General features: G+C 42.4%; 1 protein-coding gene across 1 annotated transcript; it reads right to left on the bottom strand.

The window, feature by feature from the left end:
• Positions 1-17258: 17258 nt before the first annotated feature.
• LOC308156030 (neuropeptide FF receptor 2-like) lies at positions 17259-21307 on the bottom strand (the record flags this gene model as incomplete). Its single annotated transcript, XM_080529392.1, has 4 exons — positions 17259-17276; positions 17754-18636; positions 18794-18893; positions 20974-21307. The coding sequence occupies 4 exons, from the start codon at positions 21305-21307 to the stop codon at positions 17259-17261; spliced, it is 1335 nt and encodes a 444-aa protein (XP_080385518.1).
• Between the last annotated feature and the right edge of the window lie 2021 nt (positions 21308-23328).

Below are 23328 nucleotides of genomic sequence, written 5' to 3'. Positions count from 1 at the left end.
ATACAGGTATACACAGCCCTTCCACAACATCATTTGAGTGTTGTTGTGGTAAAATGTCACACGCATGTGGTTTCCTAGGAGATGGGTATACAGTGTATACAGAGTGTTCTCAGATCTCAGATGTCATTGTGAAGGCAGTTGCGACCATTTACATTTTCATAGGATAAGATAAGAAAAAAAACATTATTTTCTATTCCATATTCTTTGGTACATTGACACAATAAAAAGGTAAAAACAGAAAAGGTAAAAACTCAAAATATATCATAGTACATCATTCAAGATATAGAAAATGTGGAAAGAAAATATACTTGAACTATATATATATACGTATATAACTATATATATGTATGACTTGCTCCACTTCCTGTCCTCTCTGGTTTTAGTGACTTTGAGGGAAATAAAACTATCATCAAACCATGCGAATCTAAATGGAATCAAATGAAAGAAAATAATGTTATTTTGCAACCTGCACGCCGCTGGTTCAAATCACTCAAAGTGAATGCCTAATACTGCTCAATGCAATTGAAAGTTCATAAAGATTAACTTCTGTAACACTTTCTGTTATGGGTACATACATTGACATGTATTTATTTAACCTTTACCAGGAAGTCCCATTGAGATACAATCTCTTTCCAAGAGAGACCTAGAGGTATGGGAGGGCCCGGGGGGGAGTCTAGGTGGCAAGGCTACCGCCGGCATTTTGAGTTCAGCAGCTTAACAGCTGCAGGGAAGAAGCTGTTCACAAGCCTTCTGGTGCGGGAGCCTAGACTCCTGTACAGCCTCCCATGTGGGAGGAGGGCAAACAGTCTGTGACTGGGGTGAGAGGTATCTACAATGAGGCCTCACGCCCTCCGCAGACACAGCTTTTATTGAAGGCCCTCGATGGCAGGGAGTTGGGCACCGGTGATGTACTGATGTAACAAACATTAATAAAGAATTCATAAGAATAATGTTTATTTATTTATTATTATATTATTATGCTCATATGCTATGTCAGATCACCATGAATGGATTGGTTATGTAGAATGGGGTTACTGTTACAGTCAACTGAGATATGAGTGATGCATATGACAATATATTCATTCATTCATTCAAACCTTTATTTATTCTCGAAAGGACAATTGAGGTCACCCTCATTTCCAATGTTGCAGAGACAGATTATTCAACAAGTTGATAATAAACATTGATAAATCAAAGAAGCAGTTTACACAGTAAACATAACACATAATAAAATATAAAGACATAGATAAAGTACAGAATAATGGGGAAAAATACTAAAAACTGTTCTAAGCCAGTCATTTGAGCGTGTCAAATAGGGTCCATAGTTACAATCTAGTAATGATGTAAGATAAGGAGGTAACTTTATGGTAATGGCCTTAAAGATGAATAGATACCAATGTTTATTTCGCCTATCTGCCAGAGAAGACCAACTCACTTTCTCATATAAGCTGCAGTTTTGCCTGCATTGAGTACAAGCTTAAGGTCAATGAGCTCATCTTGCACAGCATTAAATGAGAGTTGTAGGTTGTCAATAGCTGATTGTACTGAGTCCGCAATGCCGGCGTAGATAATTGTGTCATCCGCGTACAGATGAGCTTGACAGCCACTCAGGGATAAAATAATCTAGCTAGCTAGCTCAGAGGTGATTAGATGAGCTAGTCTGCTTGCCCTCTTGCCAGCTAAAGAGCTAACTAGATGCACTTTGTTATTTTAGTTAAAGTAGATATACAAATGTCTTATTCTGCTAGAATTGGGCTTTATGGTAATACCATGATGGTATATTTACAGTACATGGACAGTGGATTGAAGCATTGGAACAAACCCTCACACATTGGAAATGTCTGTTTTTCAGGTGAGAGAGTGAGAGAATAAGGTCAAAATGACATTATCTGACTGCATTGCCCACAGCAACCCAATATTCAATTAGAATGGATTATAAATTGACATGGATCCATTAATACCTCTTATTAGATTATAAATACTCTGGTTGTTAGGTTTGCCTTTTGGTTGACAGCAAAAGAGGGAAAGAGGAGGATAGAGAGGGAGAGAAGGAGGGAGAGCAGGATGGAGTCGGCACACACAGACACAGAGAGAGCAAGAACCAGGTGAGAAAGTGGACAAGTAGTCAAGACCTTATAAATAAGTAGCCTTGAGAACCGATGATTCTGGAGCCTAACGGCCCTTAGGGGGCAGGAGCCTATCTCCTGTTTCCGTAGCATGAGGCGGCTTGATGTAAAAGTACACCCCCTGGACATTGAGTGTGTTGTTGACAATCGTTAATGTCCTTCATTAAACGTTTAGCTTTGTCATTTGATACGCCGTCTACGACTTCCGTCTCTTGGCACTACAATACCCTCCTTAAAGCACATATTTTATATTCTCGCAATGTAGTTGGCATCTTGGTGACGACGGTCCCAATCTCTCCCAGATCCACGTCAATATCCTGTCTGTTCACCCTGAATTAAGTTGTCTGGAGCGGTCCTCCTGTACACTACACCCTAAACTGTTGTACCAAGTTGAACTCTTCTTTCATTGTGAGACTGCTAAATATCGTAGACCCACAACCAACCGCCTCCTTTTTAGGTTATGGAAAATTAGTTGATGCTCAGCAAGCTAGCTGTCTATGACCGAAAGACGCATGTAAAATGTATGCTCCAGTCTCTCTCCCCGTTATGGGTGACTCAATTAATTTAGATAGATACACCGGTTGAAGTTTCCCAATTTTCCCATTGTGACGTGAACCGTCGCACGGCAAAATTCGATATTTAGCAGTGCGACAGAATGTCCAGTGTGACTCGTCGCACGCCGTGTGCATTGTCTCATTCAAAACAATGGAAGCGCTAACATTTTGTCTGTCGCGCGACCCCAAAAAATCCATTGCACGACAAAATCGCACGCCGTGTGCATTGGGCTTAAAGCTATGTCAAAAAAGGTTGCCATCCAAAATGCTTCTGCAAATTGAAAACATTATTTAGATTGCTCTTGTGTGCTGCTCCAAACAATATTACAGTATGACACACGCAGATACATTACAGCAGTGGTGGGCCGAACTTTTCAAGAAAAGCTAGACATCGTGAGAAGAGAACGGCCAACCCCGACGCTAGTGAGGCACAGCCGGGAAAAGAGTTTGTCCGACGCTTTCAAATCACGGCTTTCAGCATTAGCATGTCTATAGAAGAGGACTTATTGGTGGGACTGAAACGCACAGATAAACTGTACAACAGAGTCATTGAAGTCTTCTTGAGGAAAGAAAGGAGGATGGATTTTGTGTTCAAATCATCCGTTTTTGTGAGTACAAAGCATTTTATTTATATAGAGAGCCGCTATAACAAAAATTGCAACGCCCGGTTATACTGCGTTTCTGTCTAAATGTATAGTTTCTAGGGCCATGGCGTCATAATGATGGAATTAAGAGGTGGAATAATTCAGGTAGGACTGTGTAGGACATCACTGAAGGCCTAGGTGTGAAATGCACGGCCCGCCACTGCATTACAGTACACTTTTACAATAATGTTCCTAGGTAGAAGTTCAGTTGATGCAGCCTTAGTCCTTTAAGCCCTGATTCTGATATGGAAATTATTCTTGGCATACATGTAGGTGCGTGGGGAGGGCGTTATGCAAGTTTAAAACACCCAGGGAAATGTGAGCATCCGCTTTGGACGCAGGCTCACAGTTTGATGTGATGTTCATTAAATCAATATGTTCTAATATGCTATTCCTCAGAGTTGTTGCCACTTCAGAAACTAAAGCATTCAACACATCCCCTTATTATCTGCTCTACCTGGCCCTGAGACTGCACAATAAAACACCTACTATTATTGTGCTGAGCATGTTTCTCTCACACAGTGCTAAAATCGTTTAATGAGTTCCGTCTTCTCAGGTGTCTCACTGTGGTAAAATCATTCATTCAACTGCAGTCCACTTCAACAAGTGCTGCACTCAAATGCAGGCAAAAGCTCTCCCATCTGTCACAATCTCAACAGTGTCGTCAAATAAATCACCTATAATAGCCACATAGCATGGTGGAGAAGATGGATTCTTGCTGTAAACTTTCCCTGAGTGGTTTGCTCCAGTACACCGGTACACTCATGTAGGTATCTATTGAGTATGTACACAGCTAGACAGCCTAATGCCTTGGGTATTTATTGAGCATGTAGACAGCTAGACAGCCAAATGCCTTGGGTAATTTCCTTCCGATCCGAAAAAGCCTTCGGGGGTTTTGGTATGTCCAAAATAAATGCTACTCAAAACAAACTTTTATGACAGTGGACTGGGCTGAGATTTCACACGCGGCGTGTGTGTGTGTGTGTGTGTGTGTGTGTGTGTGTGTGTGTGTGTGTGTGTGAGTGTATGTGTGTGTTTGGTTGTGTAAGGCGATCAACTTCTCCAGAATTGATTTAATTGAGTCGTCACTTACAAGCGAGTTCGTTTAATCTCAACGAGACGTCCTTGATATAACTTCTTAAGATAAAATGATCCAATCAAATATTAGGCACCACTACTGAACTGTTCATTAAGAGAATATTTATTCAAGCACATCAGCAAGCAATAATAATTCATTTCCATGGAAAAGTGGTCCCATCTAGTTTCACCTCCGCAGGCCAGTATCAGCTAGCCGTCAATAGGTTAACTGCAGAAGCTTCACCAGACAAGCACCCAGTTTCGCCTTGGTACATAGTACTTGTACATTTGATTTAACATTTGGGGCTGGGCTGTCCCTCCTCCCCATATCTGGTAGTTTTTAATTGTCAGCATTAAATCTGTTGCAGCTGTGACCATTTTGATTTGTAGCAAGTGTTTTAGTTAGTTATGTGGCCTTCAACTCCTTGTGTGGGTGCGAGTGTACTGTGTGTTATCTTCTTCTTCTGGCCCCCCCGGCCGTTAGTCATGGTGAGAGTAGTTGCACACTTTGTCGGCTGTATCCACCTGTGAGAGCAGCCTTAATCTTGCGCAATGTTAGACACATACACATTCTGTTATGTTTTTAAGAAAACAGTAAGCTTTAAGAAATCAGTAAACATATGCACACAGTTATATTTTTAGGATGAACAGACATTTTTATACAGTTAATTCTACGTGCGTTCTAAAGCACTAATTGGCCAGTTATTTGATCTTCAAACCCATTCCCTCATGACTAGGTCAGTGTGTCCTTTATCAGAATAGCTTGTGAAAACATAACTGTTGAAGTTACATAGTCCCATGACTTGGGATTCGATTAACAAGTTAAAATATAGTATAGAAGAATAGACTTATCATTAATCATTAGTTATGAAAGTATAAAATCAGTACAGGAAAATAGAATATCATAACAGCAGGTGTAAAATTATTGCGTGACCTTCCTATTTTTCTCAACTGACCTCAGTCACATATTATTTAAATGAGCACATAGTACATGATTTATCACTTCTAGTTATTTTAATACAAATTCCCAACAGTTGCGTGGTTCCATGCATGTGTGCAATCATAGCGTGAAGCAATATTGTGTAATACTGACAGGCAAAAACTAAACATACACAAATACACATTCAATGCTCTCCCTTTTCGCTGTCGGTTATCCTAAGAGGCAGGCTGTGCTGTGAACTGCAGTACCTCCTTTTCCTCTCATACTTTCTTGCGTTTCTTGTATTCACCCATTACTACACTAACCAGGGTTCCCACACCTTCTGAAACATCAAATTCAAGCACCTTTCAAGCACCTTTCAAGGACTTTCAAGACTCAATTCCCTCAAATTCAAGGACCCAACACGGCATAGTTTGAGACAGAACTAGTTGACGAGCTAAGAAAAACATTTTTGAATTATTTATTTTTGGGGGGAGAGAGAGAGAGGGGAATTCAAGCACTTTCAATGACTCATGTCTATTTTCAAAAACTTTTAAGACCTTGATTTCTTTTTCTCAAATTCACAAACTTTTGAGGATTTCAAGGACCCGTGGGAACCCTGACTAACTGCGTGGGTGCGTGCACATACTGGCTTCACCACAGTTGAATGCCTGAGTGTGATGAGATGGATATGATGCATGAAGCTCTTTCTCTCTGTGAAGATGAAAGAATATCTCTGCAATCACACTTGGAGCAAGGTGTCAATTTCCATGCACTATTAAAATCATTCCAACCCTTCAGACCTTCTGGGAACTCTTATTTGATGATGTTTAACGCAGAGGATCAGAGTACATTAAGCATGCTAGGAGTTGAATGACTTGAATCAGCTGTCATCATTCAGAAAGTGTTTGGCTTTTTATTAACCCCCAACGTTGAAACCGGAGACGGTAAATGGTCAAATGGACTGCACTTATATAGCGCCTTATTCCAAAGCTCTTTACCAGGGCCGTCCTAGGCATAAGCGAAATAGGCGGTCGCCTAGGCCAGTGTTTCCCAACCCTCTCCTCGGGTACCCCCTGCCGCTCCACATATTTGATCTGTTCCACCACCAGCACACCTGATTCAACTAATCAAAGCAATTATGGTTTGTACTTGATCAGTTGAATCAGGTGTGCTGGTGGTGGAACAGATCAAATGTGGAGCGGCTGGGGCGCCCAGAGGAGAGGGTTGGGAAACACTGGCCTAGGCCGCCAAATGCCTGACCAAGGAACACCCCCCCCCCCCCCCCAAAAAAAGCGTTTCTTTAAAAAAAAAAGTTTTTAATAATTTAATTCCATAATCCCTATTCTCTCTATTACGCTTTGCGATTGGTCACACTCGCCTCTTGCGTGAACCCCCCCGCCCCTAACGTGCCCTCTCTCCAACGGTGCCGCATCAATATGCCGACGGACCGTTGTGCCGACAGCCCTCCCTGCATGTGAATGCTCTCCGCTTCTCTGTTACGGTACATGTGGGGAAACTACGGTTAGGGTTAGGTGCTACGTCGACTTGGTACATGCTGGCATGTCTAACCCTAACCCTAATCCTATCCCTAAACCTAACCCCAACCTTAACCTTAACCGTAGCAGCCTAGCACCTAACCCTAACCCTAGTTTTTCCACATGTACCGTCTTGTCAGCTCTCGCAGAAATCCGCTAATAAACTGTCGGCATTGTGGTCCGTCGGCATCGTGGTCCGTCGGCACAGCGGTCCGTCGGCACACGTCCAACATACAGAATTACAAGCTAGATAAAAGCAGGGGAAGTTGATAAAACAGTAAAAAGAAGGTAAAGATAAAATACAATAAAAGAAGAGAAACAAATGTAAGGTTCAAGTGAGGTTCTATCCCCTAAACCGAAATGTAGGTTCCACTGCCTTAATAAAATGCTTAAGGACTTTGTACCACTGAGTCCGTTGCCTTGACAATATTTAAGAATTCACTTGCCTTGAAAATATTGAAGACTTGACGAAAATATTAACACTTGACTTGAACATATTTAATCTATAGATAGATAAACCTCACAGGTTGGTGAGAAAATATAACATAAATAGGATAAATGTATCCTTTTTGTCTTCAACTGCCCTAAGCACTAGTAGGCTTTCAGTATTTCTTAAAAATGTAAACATACAACACCAGTGCCCCGTTTGCCAGGTAAATCACAGGTGCTGCTTCTAGTGAGGTAAATGTCACCTGTAACTTATCCGTTTCCGCTTCCTACGACGTGGACGAGGGGTTGGATTTTAGGAGGCAACATTTTTTAGGCATACAGTATATTTACAAAAACATACAATACAATATACAATTACATCAATATAGTTACAAAAACATACAATATACAAAAACAATAAGAATATTACAATATACAATATTTACAACTCATATACACGCCATATACGCCAAGCCTGTCATGCTGGATGATGTTGCAGGTAGCATAACGTTCGCCACTGCATCACCAGACTCTTTCACGTCTGTCACGTGTGCTCAGCATGAACCTGCTTTCTTCTGTGAAAAGAACGGGGCGCCAATGACGAACCTGCAAATCCTGATATTCTCTGGCAAATGCCATTTGAGCTGCACGATTGTACTAGGACCCTTACTGTTCTCCCTCTATGCCAAGTCTCTTGGCTCGGTAATCTCCTCACATGGGTTCTCTTACCACAGCTAGGCAGGCGATACTCAACTCTTCCTGTCTCCCCCCCCCCCTCTGACCTACATGTGGCAACATGTGTCTCTGCGTTTCTCGCTGACATCTCTGCATGGATGTCAGCCCACCACCTCAAGCTCAACCTTAAACAAGACTGATCTCTTCCTCCCTGGGAAAGCCAAGACCTCTCCATCACACTTGAGAACTACTGTAACCTCCTCCCAGACAGCCAAGAACCTTGGATTGATCCTGGGCAACTGCCTATCCTGTGCGGAGAACATCGCAGCGACAGCACGCTCCTGCAGATTCTTTCTCTACAACATCAGAAGGATACGTCCATCCCTCACCAGAGAAGCAGCTCAAGTCTTTGTCCAGTCACTGGTCATCTCCCGCCTTGACTACTGCAACGCACTCCTGGCCGGGCTCCCTGCCTCCACCATCAGATCTCTGCAGTTCATCCAGAATGCTGCCGCCCGTTAGGTGCATGGTGCATGGTGCTGGGCTGTGAGCACAAGTCCCACTAGAAGATGTTGGGCCCTCATGCAACCCTCGTGGAGTCTGTTTCTGACAGTTTGGTCAGAAAGATGCACACAAATAAGCAGCTGGAGGTCATTTTGTAGGGCTCTGGCAGTGCTCCTCCTGTTCCTCCTCGCACAAAGGAGCAGATACCGGTCCTGCTGCTGGGTTGTTGCCCTTCTACGGCCCTGTCCAGCTCTCCTCATGTAATGGCCCATGTCCCGGTATCTCCCCTATGATGTTGAGACTGTGATCAGAGAGTCACGTGGGACGACGTCCGAAATGGCTGCATAGCTAAAGAGCTCCGCAGAGCTGAACATAATACATCTCTAAAAAATGATATCATATATTTATAAGTACCAGATTATAAGCCTGATAGTGCCATAAACAACTTGAGAACATGCCAGGTGACAGTATACGTGGAGGGAAGAAAATAAGGAAAAGAGATGGCAACGACTGAGGAGGTCAAGTTTGACACAGGTGCGGAGCTAGCTAGCATCAAGACCATGCTACAGGGCATCGTGACAAATATAGGTGGAATGAGAAGAAGCCTTGATTCCCTTCAGACAACGGTTCAACAGCTCGGAGGTACTATTACTGAATTCAGTCTCCAACGGAAGATGGGGAGTGACTGCAGTACTGACAGCGGTGGGAAGCTCATTCCACCAGCGGGGAGCGAGTGTAGTGAAGAGACGTGACCGGGCAGAGTGACTGCCGCATTGGCGTAGAGGTGGAGGAGTGGAGTGAACGGGCTTAAGTTTGAGGGGTGACTTCAACCCGTTCACACCTCTGCTGGCAGACTGGCCCCACCACCTCTACGCCAATGCGGCAGTCACGCTGCCTGGTCACGTCTCTTCACTATACTCGCTCCCCGCTGGTGGAACGAGCTTCCCACGGCTGTCAGAACTGCAGTCACTCCCCATCTTCTGTCGGAGAATAAAGACTCATGATAAGATAATAAGTTCTCTCTGAATCCATGCAGGTAATATTTTGAGATATTATTGTAAATACACTTTTCTGGTTGACTGTGTGTGGGATAAACTATCTGATAACAATGAAGTCTGTCATTTGTTGTTGCAGCGTGAATTATTATATTACGGTAAAATGATCCATGTTTTTATCTATAACAGCTCTAATTATCTCTAGAGATCTTACTGTGATCCTTTCATGGAAATGCTTTTAGGAAAGGCTTTACTGCTCTAATCTGTTATACCGGATTTCAGACACTCACAACTGAACCACTGGGATGAGGGTTTTCACCATGGAGCACTTAACCAGCTAATTGTTCCCACCCATTACCTCTGTGAAAAAACTCTGTGAAGACTTTGAGCCTGGTTTTCTCAAAACAGTCATTTGGAGGGTATCAACATTCAAATATGCATGACGTCTTCAACTTGTTTCAGATTTCAATGTATGACACATCATTTTAAAGCTAACAATCTACCCTTTCATAATCTGGAAAAAACAGAAAAATTATTTTGCCATACTTGCGGACTTTTTAACCCTGCCCTGTCACATATGGTGTGTGAGATTGCAGTGTAAAATGACACATTTGCAAACACATTTAGCCTATATTTGCAGCGAATTTATAGAGCTTGGATTATGGATCATAAAACTCATAACTGCTGCAGGTATAAGAAGTAAAAAGATGAAACAATATATATATATATTTTTAAAGATAATAGTAATGGATAGAAGGCATAGATAGAGTGTTAGTATTTAACCATAACTGCTGCAGAACATAGGCCTAAAGGTTTTTAGCTTAGTTTTAAATATTTGTAGGGTTTAGGCCTGTTTGTGTTCTTCAGGGAGTTTGTTCCAGGAGCATGCAGCAGAGTGACTGAATGCTGCTTTACTGTGTTTTGTTTGTTGTTATTTTTGTTTTGTCAAATGCACACCTTCCTCATCTACTGTCTAATGCACACCTTCCTCATTTACTGTCTAAAGCCCAATTTATGCTTCTGCGTCGAATTTACTCGCGGCTACGCCGTAGCATACGCAAGGGCTCTCCTAATTTATACTTCTGCGTCGCGTTGATCCGCTCCGTTGGAACGGTGTACTCATAGTGACATAATCGCGATTTTTCTTGTTATGCTTGTTGTAAAGAAAATGTCCATAATGCATTGAAATGACATTAAACTAAGATAATACGATGGTTATCATATAAAATCAAATCTTTATTAATAAGTAATTACAGAAAAGGTCAATTACATTTCTGTCATGGCTTCCGCATTCCTACGAGAGAGTCGGAATGTGACGCAACTAAGCGGACCAATCATAGTTCTTATAGATAACTTCCCATTAAATATGTCTATCATAAATATAATTTAAACCCAACGAACAGCCATGGGGCTCCCTGTAACTAATCATTTATTTCTAAATAAACAGGATTGTACATCTCGTAAATGTGAATCGTGCTCCTTATAGGAAGGCTGTGCCTGACGCTTCCATAGGGCGCTCCGTTGGAACGGTGTACTCAAAGCGGCATAATAGCGATTTTTTTGTTTGTTATGCTTGTCATAAATAAAAGTTCTATGATGCATTGAAATGACATTAAACTAAGATAATACGATGGTCATCATAATTTTTCTAATCTTTATTAATAAGTAATTACAGAAAAAGTAAATGACATTTCTGTCATGGCTTCCGCATTTTGGCCTACGAGAGAGTCGGAATCATATCGGAATCATGTGCTACCAAGCTGACCAATCACAGTGCTTAAGGTTGCGTAGGCACTGCCGCGTAGTTACATTTTTGGAGAGGTGCGCGTCAACCGACGGCGTAGGCTGCGGGCCTACGCAAGCAACGTAGCCTACGCCGTCGATTTTACGCAGAAGCATAAATTGGGCTTTATGCACACCGTCCTCATTTAGGAGATACAAGATACAAGCGTGAGATTAAGAGAGTTTGCAAAAGCAGGACTTCAGACGGGACTAGTATTATCTGGTGACCTCTGGTAGTAAGTAAGCCTTGAGAACCGATGGAGCCTAATGGCCCTTAGGCAGCAGGAGCCGATCTCCTGTTTCCGTAGCGTGAGGCGGCTTGATGTACATAAGTAAAGTGCATATACTTGTAATGTACAACCCCTGGACATGACGCTGGTATGTCGCAGGGTCTTACCCCCAATCCAACCCTTAATGCTGAGTGCCAAGACTTTTTATAGTCTTTGGTATGACTTAGCCGGGGATCAAACTCACAACCTCCCAATCTCAGGGCGGACACTCTAACCGCAAAGCCACTGAGCTGGTACTGACCTATGGTCATTTGTAATAATTACGGAGAACGTCTGTGTTTCCTACCATATTTGGCTGATTACGGAGGTCCTGTGATAATAGTAATCCTGTGCGAATTGGCATGTCTGTAATGTCCCTTTTTTGACGGAACGTGAGCTACCATATGGTTCATAGAGCTACCATACGGCGATGCTTGAAAGTATGTTACACCCCTTGTGCAATTACTGTATAGATTTGTTTTGTTTTTACCATAAAATCTTTATTTAATCAGAACCAATTGACATAACAGTTTATATTTACTAATTCCATATTTTAGTTTAGAGGGAATCATGCGTGTAGTAGGACAACTAAATTATAAAGAAATTAGTGCAGGTGCAAAAATAAGTGAACCCCAAATTGCCTTGGTTAAATCAAGTAGGTAAATAGAATCAGGCAGCTGTGGCACAGGAGGTAGAGCCGCCGTCTAATGATCGCTAGGTTGGCAGAACAGCGGTTGGCAGATGAGCGGTTCGAGCGCATCCCTGGCATGGTAGCTTGCCGCCATTGGTGTGTGAATATGTATGTGTGTGAATGGGTGAATGAGAGGCTGTTGTAGAGCGCTTTGGATAAAGGCACTATATAAGTGCAGTCCATTTAAATAATTGGGTACCAAATGAACCTGTTGAAGGAGAGATCTTTAGGAAAGAGTTCAGGTGCCTAAATAGAGATAAGAAACCTGGTCAGTTTTGTGTTATCCATACAGGTGAATGCAAAACACACCATGCAGAGAGGAAAGGAGATCTGAGGACATCTAGAAAGAGGTTAGTGAGAGCACATCAGTCTGCGGAAGGCTATGTACGATTTGAACTCCATTAGTCTACTATGAGGCAAATCATTTACAAATGGAGAGCATTTAACATGACAGAAACTCTGCCTAGAAGTGGACACCCTTCCAAAATATCCCCAAGAGCCACAAGAAAAAGAACAAATCAGATAAAAACCAACCCAAACATAATATTTAGAGATTTGCATACCTCCCTTGCTGCATCTCAGGTAACTGTGCATGCTTCAACAATAAGAAGAACACTGAATCAAAAGGGCATTCGTGGGAGGGTTTCTAGGAAGAAGCCTCTGCTGTCAAAAGAATAACCAAACTGCCCTTCTTTAACTTTGCTGCAGACCATCTGGACATGCCTGAAGTTTTCTGGGAGTACACTATGTTTGGTGAAAACCCAAAACTGCCTACCACCAAAATAACCTTATCCCAACAGTCAAGCATGGTGGTGGGAATAATAATAATAATAATTAATTCAATTTATATAGCGCTTTTCCGAGGCTCAAAGACGCTGGTCTGGGGCTGCTTTTCCTCCTCTATGACCCTGTAATAAACTACTTAAATAAAGTATTGCATTATACAGCCCTCGTTGCACTGTTGAGTTGAAGGTCATCTCGTCTACGCTCCCTCTCACATAACCTGCCTCTGGCCTTCATTTCCATATAGAAGGGCGTTGAATTGGATTCAAATATTTATACGTTTATCAAATGAAAATCTACCCATGATAAGTAATGTGTTTCTTATATTCACAAACACACACACTCAGTTATGTTTTTCATAGGAATAACAGGTTTTTGTTTATTTTGAAACTCTGTTCTCCATCATCAGTAATGGTCAAGGCAACACAGCATACAAATCAGTTACACAGAAGCCCAATAACACTTGAACGACATAGCACAGTCTCTGACATCATCAACAATTTTGTTTACACATAGACTTAGCAGCACAATGGGGTTGTATAGGTCAAAATTCAAAGGATTGTACAATCTTAGTAAATCTAATCTAATAAATGTGTTTTTTTCCCCCACACATTTCTTTAAACCAACACAGTTACCAAAAGTGTTGGTAAAACACTTAATCAAGAATGATACCTGTTTCCTTAGTGTTTGTGTATGTCAGTGGGCTTACTGTACATGATTGCTCTTAACTTACTACTGACTTTACAAAGACAGCATTGTGTGGGTGTATGTGGGTCGCATGCAGCGTCTGGCCTGTAGAGGGCGCCACAGGACTGTGGTGGAGCGTGGGCGGTGGGATAATTGGACACCGGCTGATGCCAATTATGCCATCACTATTGACATTAGGTTGTGTGTTTGCTCTTTTCCGGGGCAGTGACCTAGGAGCGAGTATAAGGAGTGAAGACACTATGCACAGCGAGCGACGTCTGAGTAAAGAACAGAAAGGGTTGGGAACCGGATGCGCCGCTGTGCTTTGAACTATTATTATTAATATTATTTGTACGCATTATATTCCAGCACACCTGGCGGGGGTGTGCTGAGGTTGCTTTTAGTTGACTGTAATACAGTTTTTTACGGTCGCTAAGTCACAGTGTTCAATAGCTCTGGCAGAGCTAACACCGTACTATGAAGAGAACCACCTACGTGCAAACCCATCTAAGACACAGGTGTGTGCCTTCCACCTGAGAAACCGTGAAGCCAAGCGCCAACTGAAGGTCAACTGGTCAGGAACCTCCCTTGAACACTGTGAGCACCCAGTCTACCTAGGGGTAACCCTGGACAGATGCCTCTCTTTTAAGACCCACACTGAGAAGACCAAGTGTAAAGTGAGTGCGAGGAACAACATCATCCGCAAGCTCACTGGCACAACCTGGGGTGCTAACCGACAGACTCTGAAGTCAACCGCACTAGCTCTCTGCTACTCAGTTGCCGAGTATGCCTGCCCAGTATGGGAGCGAGCTGCCCATGCCAAGAAGCTGGATCCCGCCCTCAATGCTAGCTGCCGCCTTATCACAGGCTGTATGAAATCAACACCAACATAGCATAGCCCCACCAGAGATACGACGAAATGCAGCAGGCAAAAAAGAGCGCCAACAACAGTCTACTGACCAAAGACATCCTCTCTTTGGCCATGTGCCAGCCAAAAGCCGCCTTAAATCAAGGAAAAGTTTCCTGAAGAGCGTCCCGTCCCTCGGAACACCGAGCACAAGCAGTGAAAGAGTCACTCGGTGGGAAGAAAGGCTGGACAAACTCCCACCAGCAACAACAATGGAGCTAAAGGCGAGCGAGGCACTGCCCCCTGGAGCAGACACCAACTACGCAGTGTGGAAATGCCTAAACAGGATGAGATCTGGTGTTGGACGTACAAAAGCCAATCTCGCCAAATGGGGATACCTAAATGACGGGGACGTTGTGTGTGACTGTGGCACTGAACCACAGACCATGCAGCACCTCCTGATATGCCCCCTGCTGGAGCAGCCCTGCACATCATCGGACTTGGCAGAGTTCAATGAGAAGGGACAGCAATGTGTTCAGCTGTGGTTGAACCACATCTAGCCAAGCCTTGTAACTGACTCTCTTGTGGACACGAAAAGAGGAAGTGTTCAATACTGAAGCCACAGATTCACAACTCTTCATACAGTCAGCAGAGCAGAAACGCATGTGAACAAAACTGTGACTCTTTCTCTGTGATTTGTGCATTGCTTTCATACAAAATGCATTCAATGACTACGTTCTCCAAAATCCATAACACTTCTCTCATTCAAACTCCCCCACCTGCAAAATGCTATGTATTGGCAACAATTTTTTTCATTGTTAAACCACTGTGTTCAAAACTGAATTATTTGGTGCAATTTTGCAGTAATCATATTCCTATCATATATGACAGAAAGCTCGCAATAAACTGTTTATTTGCACATTGTTTAAGTGTACAGATGCTGTTATTTTGCACTCTATTGATACTCTTCAGTTCCAGCACCTCAGCAAAGTCTGATAACGGATGAGCGGTGGTATTTTCACTATTTGCAGTAATCATATTGAAATGTCTAGAAAATATTAGCAGAATATATACAATCAAATGAAATAGACTAGATGCATTGCCAGGGAAGACATTAGATGTGACCAGATGCAGACCAGAGGGTGGACCAAAACCCTCAGGAGTGAGACTTTTTTGGTGTGATTGCTATTGTACTGCCCTGGAATTTCTCTTTTTCTTTTTTATTTGAACTTTGCATCTTCCACTTTATTTTACACAAGTAAATGTAGTGTACTTTGAAGTAAATGTACCGCAAAGATACTGCAAAAAAGGATAAAACATAGAATAAAGGATAGAAGCAAAGGATAGAATAAAGGATAGAAGCAAATTGCGGCATTTCTGATTCATTCTTGTTGCCTAATACTTTACAGTTGTACAGTCAACTATTCTGTCTATGATTACTATAAATCAAACCATTTTTATAATGAAATATTCATTCTTGTGAAAATCATTAAAACTATGTAATGCTCCCTGTTGTTAGTGTTTTGTAAGTCAGAATGTTATGAATGACTGTGTATGTTTCTGAGTGAACATTGTTGCCAGGGTACGGTTGAACGAGCTTCTTTTGAGACATGAATGAAGTGATTGGCCAACATGAGTGTTACTAATGCAGACTGTATGAAGAGTTGTGAATCTGTGGCTTCAGTATTGAACACTGTGACTTAGCGACCGTAAAAAACTGTAAATGGGTGACGTCCCAACTGAGACCGTGTTCCGACCTCCCTCTGTGTCTAAACCTGTTAGAGTATAATAATAGGCTGCCCAAAGAAAAATGTCTGCACTTTACCAACAGACCATTAGAGAGGAAAGCATGCATGAATACACCAAAATCAACAACCACTGACATGACAGATACTGTTGATTCTTACCTCCAATGACAAAGCAACGTGTCACCTTGAAGTTCATAACTGTCTTGTTAATAACAATAATAGCTTTGAGGTAATGACAAGGGACAACTCCTGTGGCCTGGCTCCAGATCTGTATGTGCTTTGTCCAACTCCTGCTATGGCAAACATGTAAGGCTTGACAACGATAGTTAGAATGGCTAGAGCCAGGCTAGAGGAGAATATTTTGGATGAAAATTAACCAAGCCTTGAGTCTTGTTCATTTTGGGCTTAAAATAAGCATGACACTCAATACTGAAAATAAACAAAGATTATTTTAGTCATTCAAACAGTCACTATTAAAATATCCCCCAAAAACACATGAAGTGAAAACAACAACACCAAGGTTATTCTTGATTTCATTCCATTTCCTTACATTCTGTTTGTCAAGTGCACAGCATGACACAACCCTCAAGTAGAAGATCCTCAAAGACCCTCTTTTCATCATCTGAAACCAGTCTCAAGGTGGTTTAATACTAGGCGCATGTCACTGTCACACTGCTCTCCCCTTGGTGTCACCTGACATTACAATACATCCACTCTGGATGGAAGAAAGGCTGTCCTCCACCCCTCGCTGCAGCCCAGCCTTTATGGATGAGAAACAGGAAGAGTCAAATGGTTCAAGTACTCTCCTTCAGAGAGCATATCTGTTTGGTGACAATGACATGCCCTTCAGTGACATACCCTTCAGTGACTTGTCGTTTCATTCTTCTCATATGTCACTCACCAGTCATGACCAAGAGTCAAGAGGTGAACGTCCACTGCACTCCCGATAAAAGGTTGATTGCACCTTTTTTGTGTGACATTCAGTGAGTCTCATAGGTCATAAATAACCTGTGAAAGAGAAATGAGAAATGGTTTGTCCCATAACCATAATTTAAAGATGTAAATTGGTGTGCAATGCATATTTTTGTCCTGCATGAGTCACATATGGCAGAAGCAGATAATAACTTGCACATATGAGATTCAAGAAAGCAAATTGTCTTCCTGTACTTTACAATCAGTATTTTTTACGCATTCCCCCATGGTTCACTAAACACAGAACCATCATGAAAATATATTCATGAAAACATGAATGCCTGACTATGTATCTATACATATATGTGTATAGGTAATCATACAAATAATATATAACTGTGTGCCCCTCGGATGTATTCTAGTATTCCCAGAGAGACAATTTCTAATCAAGTTCGAGCCTGCGTGGTTAGAGAATCTCTGCTAAACCCTATGTGGTGGCTAGGTGGTGAATGCTCAGGGTAGTGCCTGCGTGTACAGGTTTCTATGGCACAAAAACAGTTACATTTGGGATACCTTCTCAAGGTCCTCCATGATCAGGTCCTGCTCCTTGTGGTCGCTTGACGACCGGCCACCTTCCTGACTCTGCTCTTTCCTGTTCCCAACGACCAATCCCGATCTGACCAGCAGCCCTGATCCCGATCCGCCCCTAGAGGCGAGCTGCAGATTGGCCGGGAGTACGGCGTTCCCCTGGATCCTGTGCGAGTACGTTTTCTGGCGCTCCATGACGGCGGAGCACAGCTGGAACTTGAACGCGGCCTGGAAACCCCTGCGGAAGTTCTCGTTGAAGAAACCGTAGATGATGGGGTTCACACTGCTGTTGAAGAAGGCCAGCCAGTGGGCCATGGGGTAGACGTAGATGTTGATGACCCGGTGCTGGCGCGCCGTCAGGCTGGCGTAGTCGCTCAGCATCATCAGCGTCCACAGAGGCAGCCAGGACAGGATGAAGAGCAGCGCCACCACCAGGAGCATCTTGATCACCCTCTGCTTCTTCTTTGAGATCGTAAGGCGGTTCTCCAGGCCCGGCTTCCCCCCACCACTGCCACTCCCACCCCCGCTGCCGCCGCACGCCGGCACGGATGTCTTGAAGAGTGTGAAGCCGATGCGGGCGTACATGATGACGATGAGACTGAGCGGGGCCAGGTAGATGTTGGCGAAGAGAACGGTGGTGTAGATCTTACGCATCTCCTGATTGGGCCAGTCCTCCCTGCACCAGTAGAAGGGGCGTGTGTGGTTGCCGTCGCCTAGGAAGATCCAGACCCGCTCTTCTTTAGTGACCTGGAGCATGACCCCAGAAGGACACATGATGGAGATAGCCAGGACCCAGATGATGACAATGATCAGGGTGGAGGTGGAGATGGTCAACTTCTGCTTGAAAGGGTAGACAATGCAGCGGAACCTGCCAAGCAGAGAGGAAGGAGAAGGTATGAGAGTGTATTCTACTTTTGTGCTTGTTGTTATCAATATCTACTGCAACTGATGACTATTCAATCCACAGATAAGCATGAACAACCACGCACAGACAAGGACATCATGATGTAATCACTCAACCTTACCTGTCCACGGCTATTGCCACTAGAGTGAAGACTGATGCTGACACTGATATCCCTTGAACCATCCCACTCAGCTTACATACTAAACTTCCAAAAGGCCAACCTGTCAAAGGAGACAAGAAAATGCCTTGTTCAGATCTGATGTAATATTCAAGAAAAGTAAATGCGGACAAAATGGTTAGAAATAAAAGTATTTTTAATTGTGAGTTTATTGAATCAGTAACAAAAACAAAAGAGAATGCTTGGATAGATGGGTAGAGTAAATTAAAAGTGTAATAGATATTGAGTAAATTAGGTGGGAAAAGATCCTGCCTGAAACACCACCACTAGTGTGCTCTTGAGTAAGGCACTTAGCCCTCAGTTACTCCAGGGGGAATGTCCCTGTAATCTGTAATTGTCAAAAGTCACTTTGGATTAAAAGCGTCTGCTAAATGGCAAATTCTAAATTCTAAAAGATTATTTACCACTTAAATATTAAATATCTATTCATTGGGTAATGGAATCATAAAGAAAGTGTTTTAAGATACAAACGCAGAGCAGAGCAGGGGATTACCAATACAGCTCAAAAAGGACCTGTGGGATTGTTATCCCTTTGATATATTTTAGATTTACTAATTTATCCTTTATTTATCCAGGTCCCAGTGCCATAGAGATAGTAATATTGTTATGAGGAAGTCCTTCAGTGACATACCCCAAAATCCCAAGGCCCCCTTCCCCCAAACAACAATACAAATGTATTAGACTCCCTTATCAGATTTCTCGTGCTTCTACAACCCAAATAAGAGATTAACACAACAACCCACCACTGTATAAAAATCATTAACCAATGCTACCTCATTAGCATACCCAAATGTGGATTAAAATTAAATAATGGATTTTTTTCTTACCAATTAAACTTTTAGTTCGCAGAGCCAGCGGCTTGTTGACAGGCTACTATTGCAAAGTTAGACTGTGCTAGAAATGCCCTATTCATACGAGACTAGTATTATCTGGTGACGTCTGTCATTTAGAAATTCTCCGTCGTTGTCTGTGTTTTGTGTGCCGCTTTCGCGTGGGATAAGTGAAGTGTTTTACTGGAATTTACGCAGGGTTCGAGTTATAAGCTGAGCTTTGTGGGGGTCTCCAAAATAACAGTGCGAAATGTTCTCATGCACGCGCGCGAATCATGCCCACACAGCGTTGGGACTTACAAGCTTTAATTAGCCATAGGCTACTCATTTCACCACATCAACAGCACCACATGAAACAACAGCTATAAGCGATAGTCACGGGTATCTCGGCCAATAATTTGTTGTTTTTGCTATACAGTCCATTCACTTTCACTGTTAGCACGACACATTGTCCACATCTCCATTTCCAGTGACATCGCACCTGACATAAATAATCATGTATGCTCGTCCATGAATTGTGCTTTCATCTAATGTTATGCTACTACGGGAATCAAGTGATTTGACATTAGAAAGGAATTTGTTTCATCTCTTGTGCAATGTGCTCTACAATCTGGGCACATGAATGATCGGATCGGTGAGCAGGGGCCAACTGTCGCGCCATTCATCTCATGACTAGTCAAAACTGAATTACAGATATCTCTAACTGTCGTTTTGACTAGTCAGAATGACGTTATAGATATCTTGAATACAAATTTCAGAACCATAGTAAAAATCGAATTACGACTAGTCAAATTTAGCTAATAAATGTTAAAACGGCTTGCCATACGAAATATGTTAGGTAATTTGCGGTGGAATTTTTACGAACATGGCCTGGTATCGCATGGGATTAAGAACACAGACAACCATAATTATTACAAATTACCAGAGATCACAAGATAATATTAGTCCCGTGCGAATTCAGGAAGACTTGAGGGCGAAACATTGCCCTCTAGCTCTCTGATTTGTAAAGGTTAAACCCTTTGGTGTGCACCCACACAGCACTAGTCAGGGAGAACGGAGGGGGAGGAAAGAGGACTTTTGTGTGCGTGTGTGTGTGTGTGTGTGTGTGTGTGTGTGTGTGTGTGTGTGTGTGTGTGTGTGTGCGTGCGTGTATGTGTGTGTGTGTGTGTGTGTGTGCGTGCGTGCGTGTGTGTGTGTGTGTGTGTGTGTGTGTGTGCGTGTATGTGTGTGTGTGCGTGTGCGTGCGCACACGCGTGTGATCAGCTCAGCATACGCTAGGTTCTGGCCACTGACCTGTTATGATGTTATCCACCAGGGTGGTTGGCATGCAGAAGATGCCTACCAGGAGGTCACTAATGGCCAGATTCAGGATAAAAAGGTTGGTGACTGTGCGCATGTTCTTGCTCCGCAGCACGATGAAGCACACCACGCCATTGCCCACCATACACACTAGGAAGATGAGTAGGTAAGAGACCATGAAGACCGCTACCACGGAGGGCTCGTGCAGGTAGAAATCGACATAAGTGATGTTCTGTTGGGGGAAGGGGTTCCATGGAAGGGAGTCCACAGAGGAGTTTAAGAAGCTCCAGTTTGCCAAGGTGGTGTTGGGCTCCAGTCTTTGTGTCATGGTGAAATCTGTGGACATAGAGGGGTGGGGGGTCAGTTATCTTGACTATGACCTGACTGTGGCCTGGTTGGGGAAAAGTCCTCCTAGTTAAACCTTTTAATGATGTGTTATCACCAGAAGAGCCAGAGCACAGACACACATAGAGGCTCACTGTTTACTGGTCCTTATTGATTCTTTAGGAGGGTATTGATGGGTAATTAATTGCATATAATTGAAACCTCAATAAATCAACGAGGCCCATTTCCTTGGTGAGTGGTGTGTGCTTCAAAAAGCAGCAATTTCTCCACAAATATTTAACTGAAGGAATGACTATTGACTTTGGCTCTTTTTCATCATCCTGTGTGATTGATTTATCCTCTCCTTTAAGGCAAAGAGAAACTTTGAGAGAAGTCATTTTCAAAGAAAAAGGTTATACTGTCTCTGCTCCATCCACTTATCATAAGAACTCATATCAGTTTACTTCAGGGGGTAGGTTTAATTACTGTAAATCAAGTGCAATCACGTGCAAATCCACATGGGAAATCAACAGCAGCTTTAAAAAAAAAAATATATAGAAAATACCCTAACCCCTAAGTCATGTAGCCATCCATGATGGTAGGTAACTGTAATTGCTTGAATTTGAGTGAGCAATCAGGGATTTAAATAACAACAAAACGGTTACCCCGACCCGCTGCTTTTTTGGGTCAACAGCTGAGGGATGGAGCTGGCGAAATGTAACCACGCTCCAATTCATAGACACAGCTATGTATGCAAGGACTGACCATCCATGAGATCAAAACGATAGTTTTTAACCATGTTTTGAGTAAAATCATTTTGAGTTTTGATGGGGTAAGACAGTTGAATTTAGCTCATGAGGTAAAGTTATATTCTTCAAGAATGAATGGCTTTATCATTAATTTAAGAGTCCAATCCCTGTGTGTGTGTGTGTGTGTGTGTGTGTGTGTGTGTGTGTGTGTGTGTGTGTGTGTGTGTGTGTGTGTGTGTGTGTGCACGCATGTGTGTGTGTGTGTGTGTGCACGCATGTGTGTGTGTTTAAACAAAATACTTTAGTATTTAATCTGCTCAGGAGGGTCATCCTTGGCTAAACCCTAGGAAGATCATGTTCTCTTTAAACACTTACATCAACAGCTGGAGAATTATATATACATGTATATATATCCCTGTGATACAAAGTTCAAGAACTCTGTGCAGGACACAGCTCAAGCAAAACTGCCTAAATACCTGCCAGTATTACCTCTCTACACACACATACTGTAGCATTCTGATGATCTCTGATTGGATAATAATGTTCAAGGACAAGAGGATTGAAAAATAGCGGTCAGAATACAATTCAAAAGTGTTTTTCAAAAACACTTGATGTCTTCATAATTGAGTGCAGCAGGTTTTAGGTGGGCAATGTCATTTAATCTCCAGCCAATTATAAGTCTAATGAGAAGAGATGCAACTCATGTAATGAAATGCTATTAAGAATATGTTATGGGGAAACGCCATTAGTAGCTCCCTCTTATTAATTGCAGCCAAATAAAGCCTTATAAATGTATTAATATCAGATGCATTCACTAAGCTTGAACATATAAACTCTTATGAAGGAAAAGGTTCAGTATAATGAGGCGGGAACTGGGTTATCACATACATGATCACATACATTATAGAGTATAAGGCTAGGCTACTATAATGCTTCATATGAGGATAATTACCATGGTTACCATTGCTGATGGTTTCATGTCAGCTGCAAGCAAATGTAGTATTCCAATAGTATAAGGTACACAGCATAAACTAAAGTTTATGCACAAATAAATTCAATGTACAGGTACAGCAGGTAAACAAGATAATACTTGGTCAGTAGGCACTGTACTTGAGAATACATTCAATACAACATGGCAAACTCTTTGTCAATACAAAATTGCGTCCAAAAATACAATATTGATTTATTTATTTATAGTGAACAATTAATATGATGTCTTATGGTGTCGAGTCGACTTGTACCATAGCCTACAAACAGACAAAAGTCCATGGGATGA

Source organism: Nansenia antarctica (assembly GCF_963989245.1).
Source record: "Nansenia antarctica genome assembly, chromosome: 4".
In the NCBI taxonomy this organism is placed as follows: Eukaryota; Metazoa; Chordata; class Actinopteri; order Argentiniformes; family Microstomatidae; genus Nansenia; species Nansenia antarctica.
This window is presented reverse-complemented; position numbering and strand designations above follow the sequence as displayed.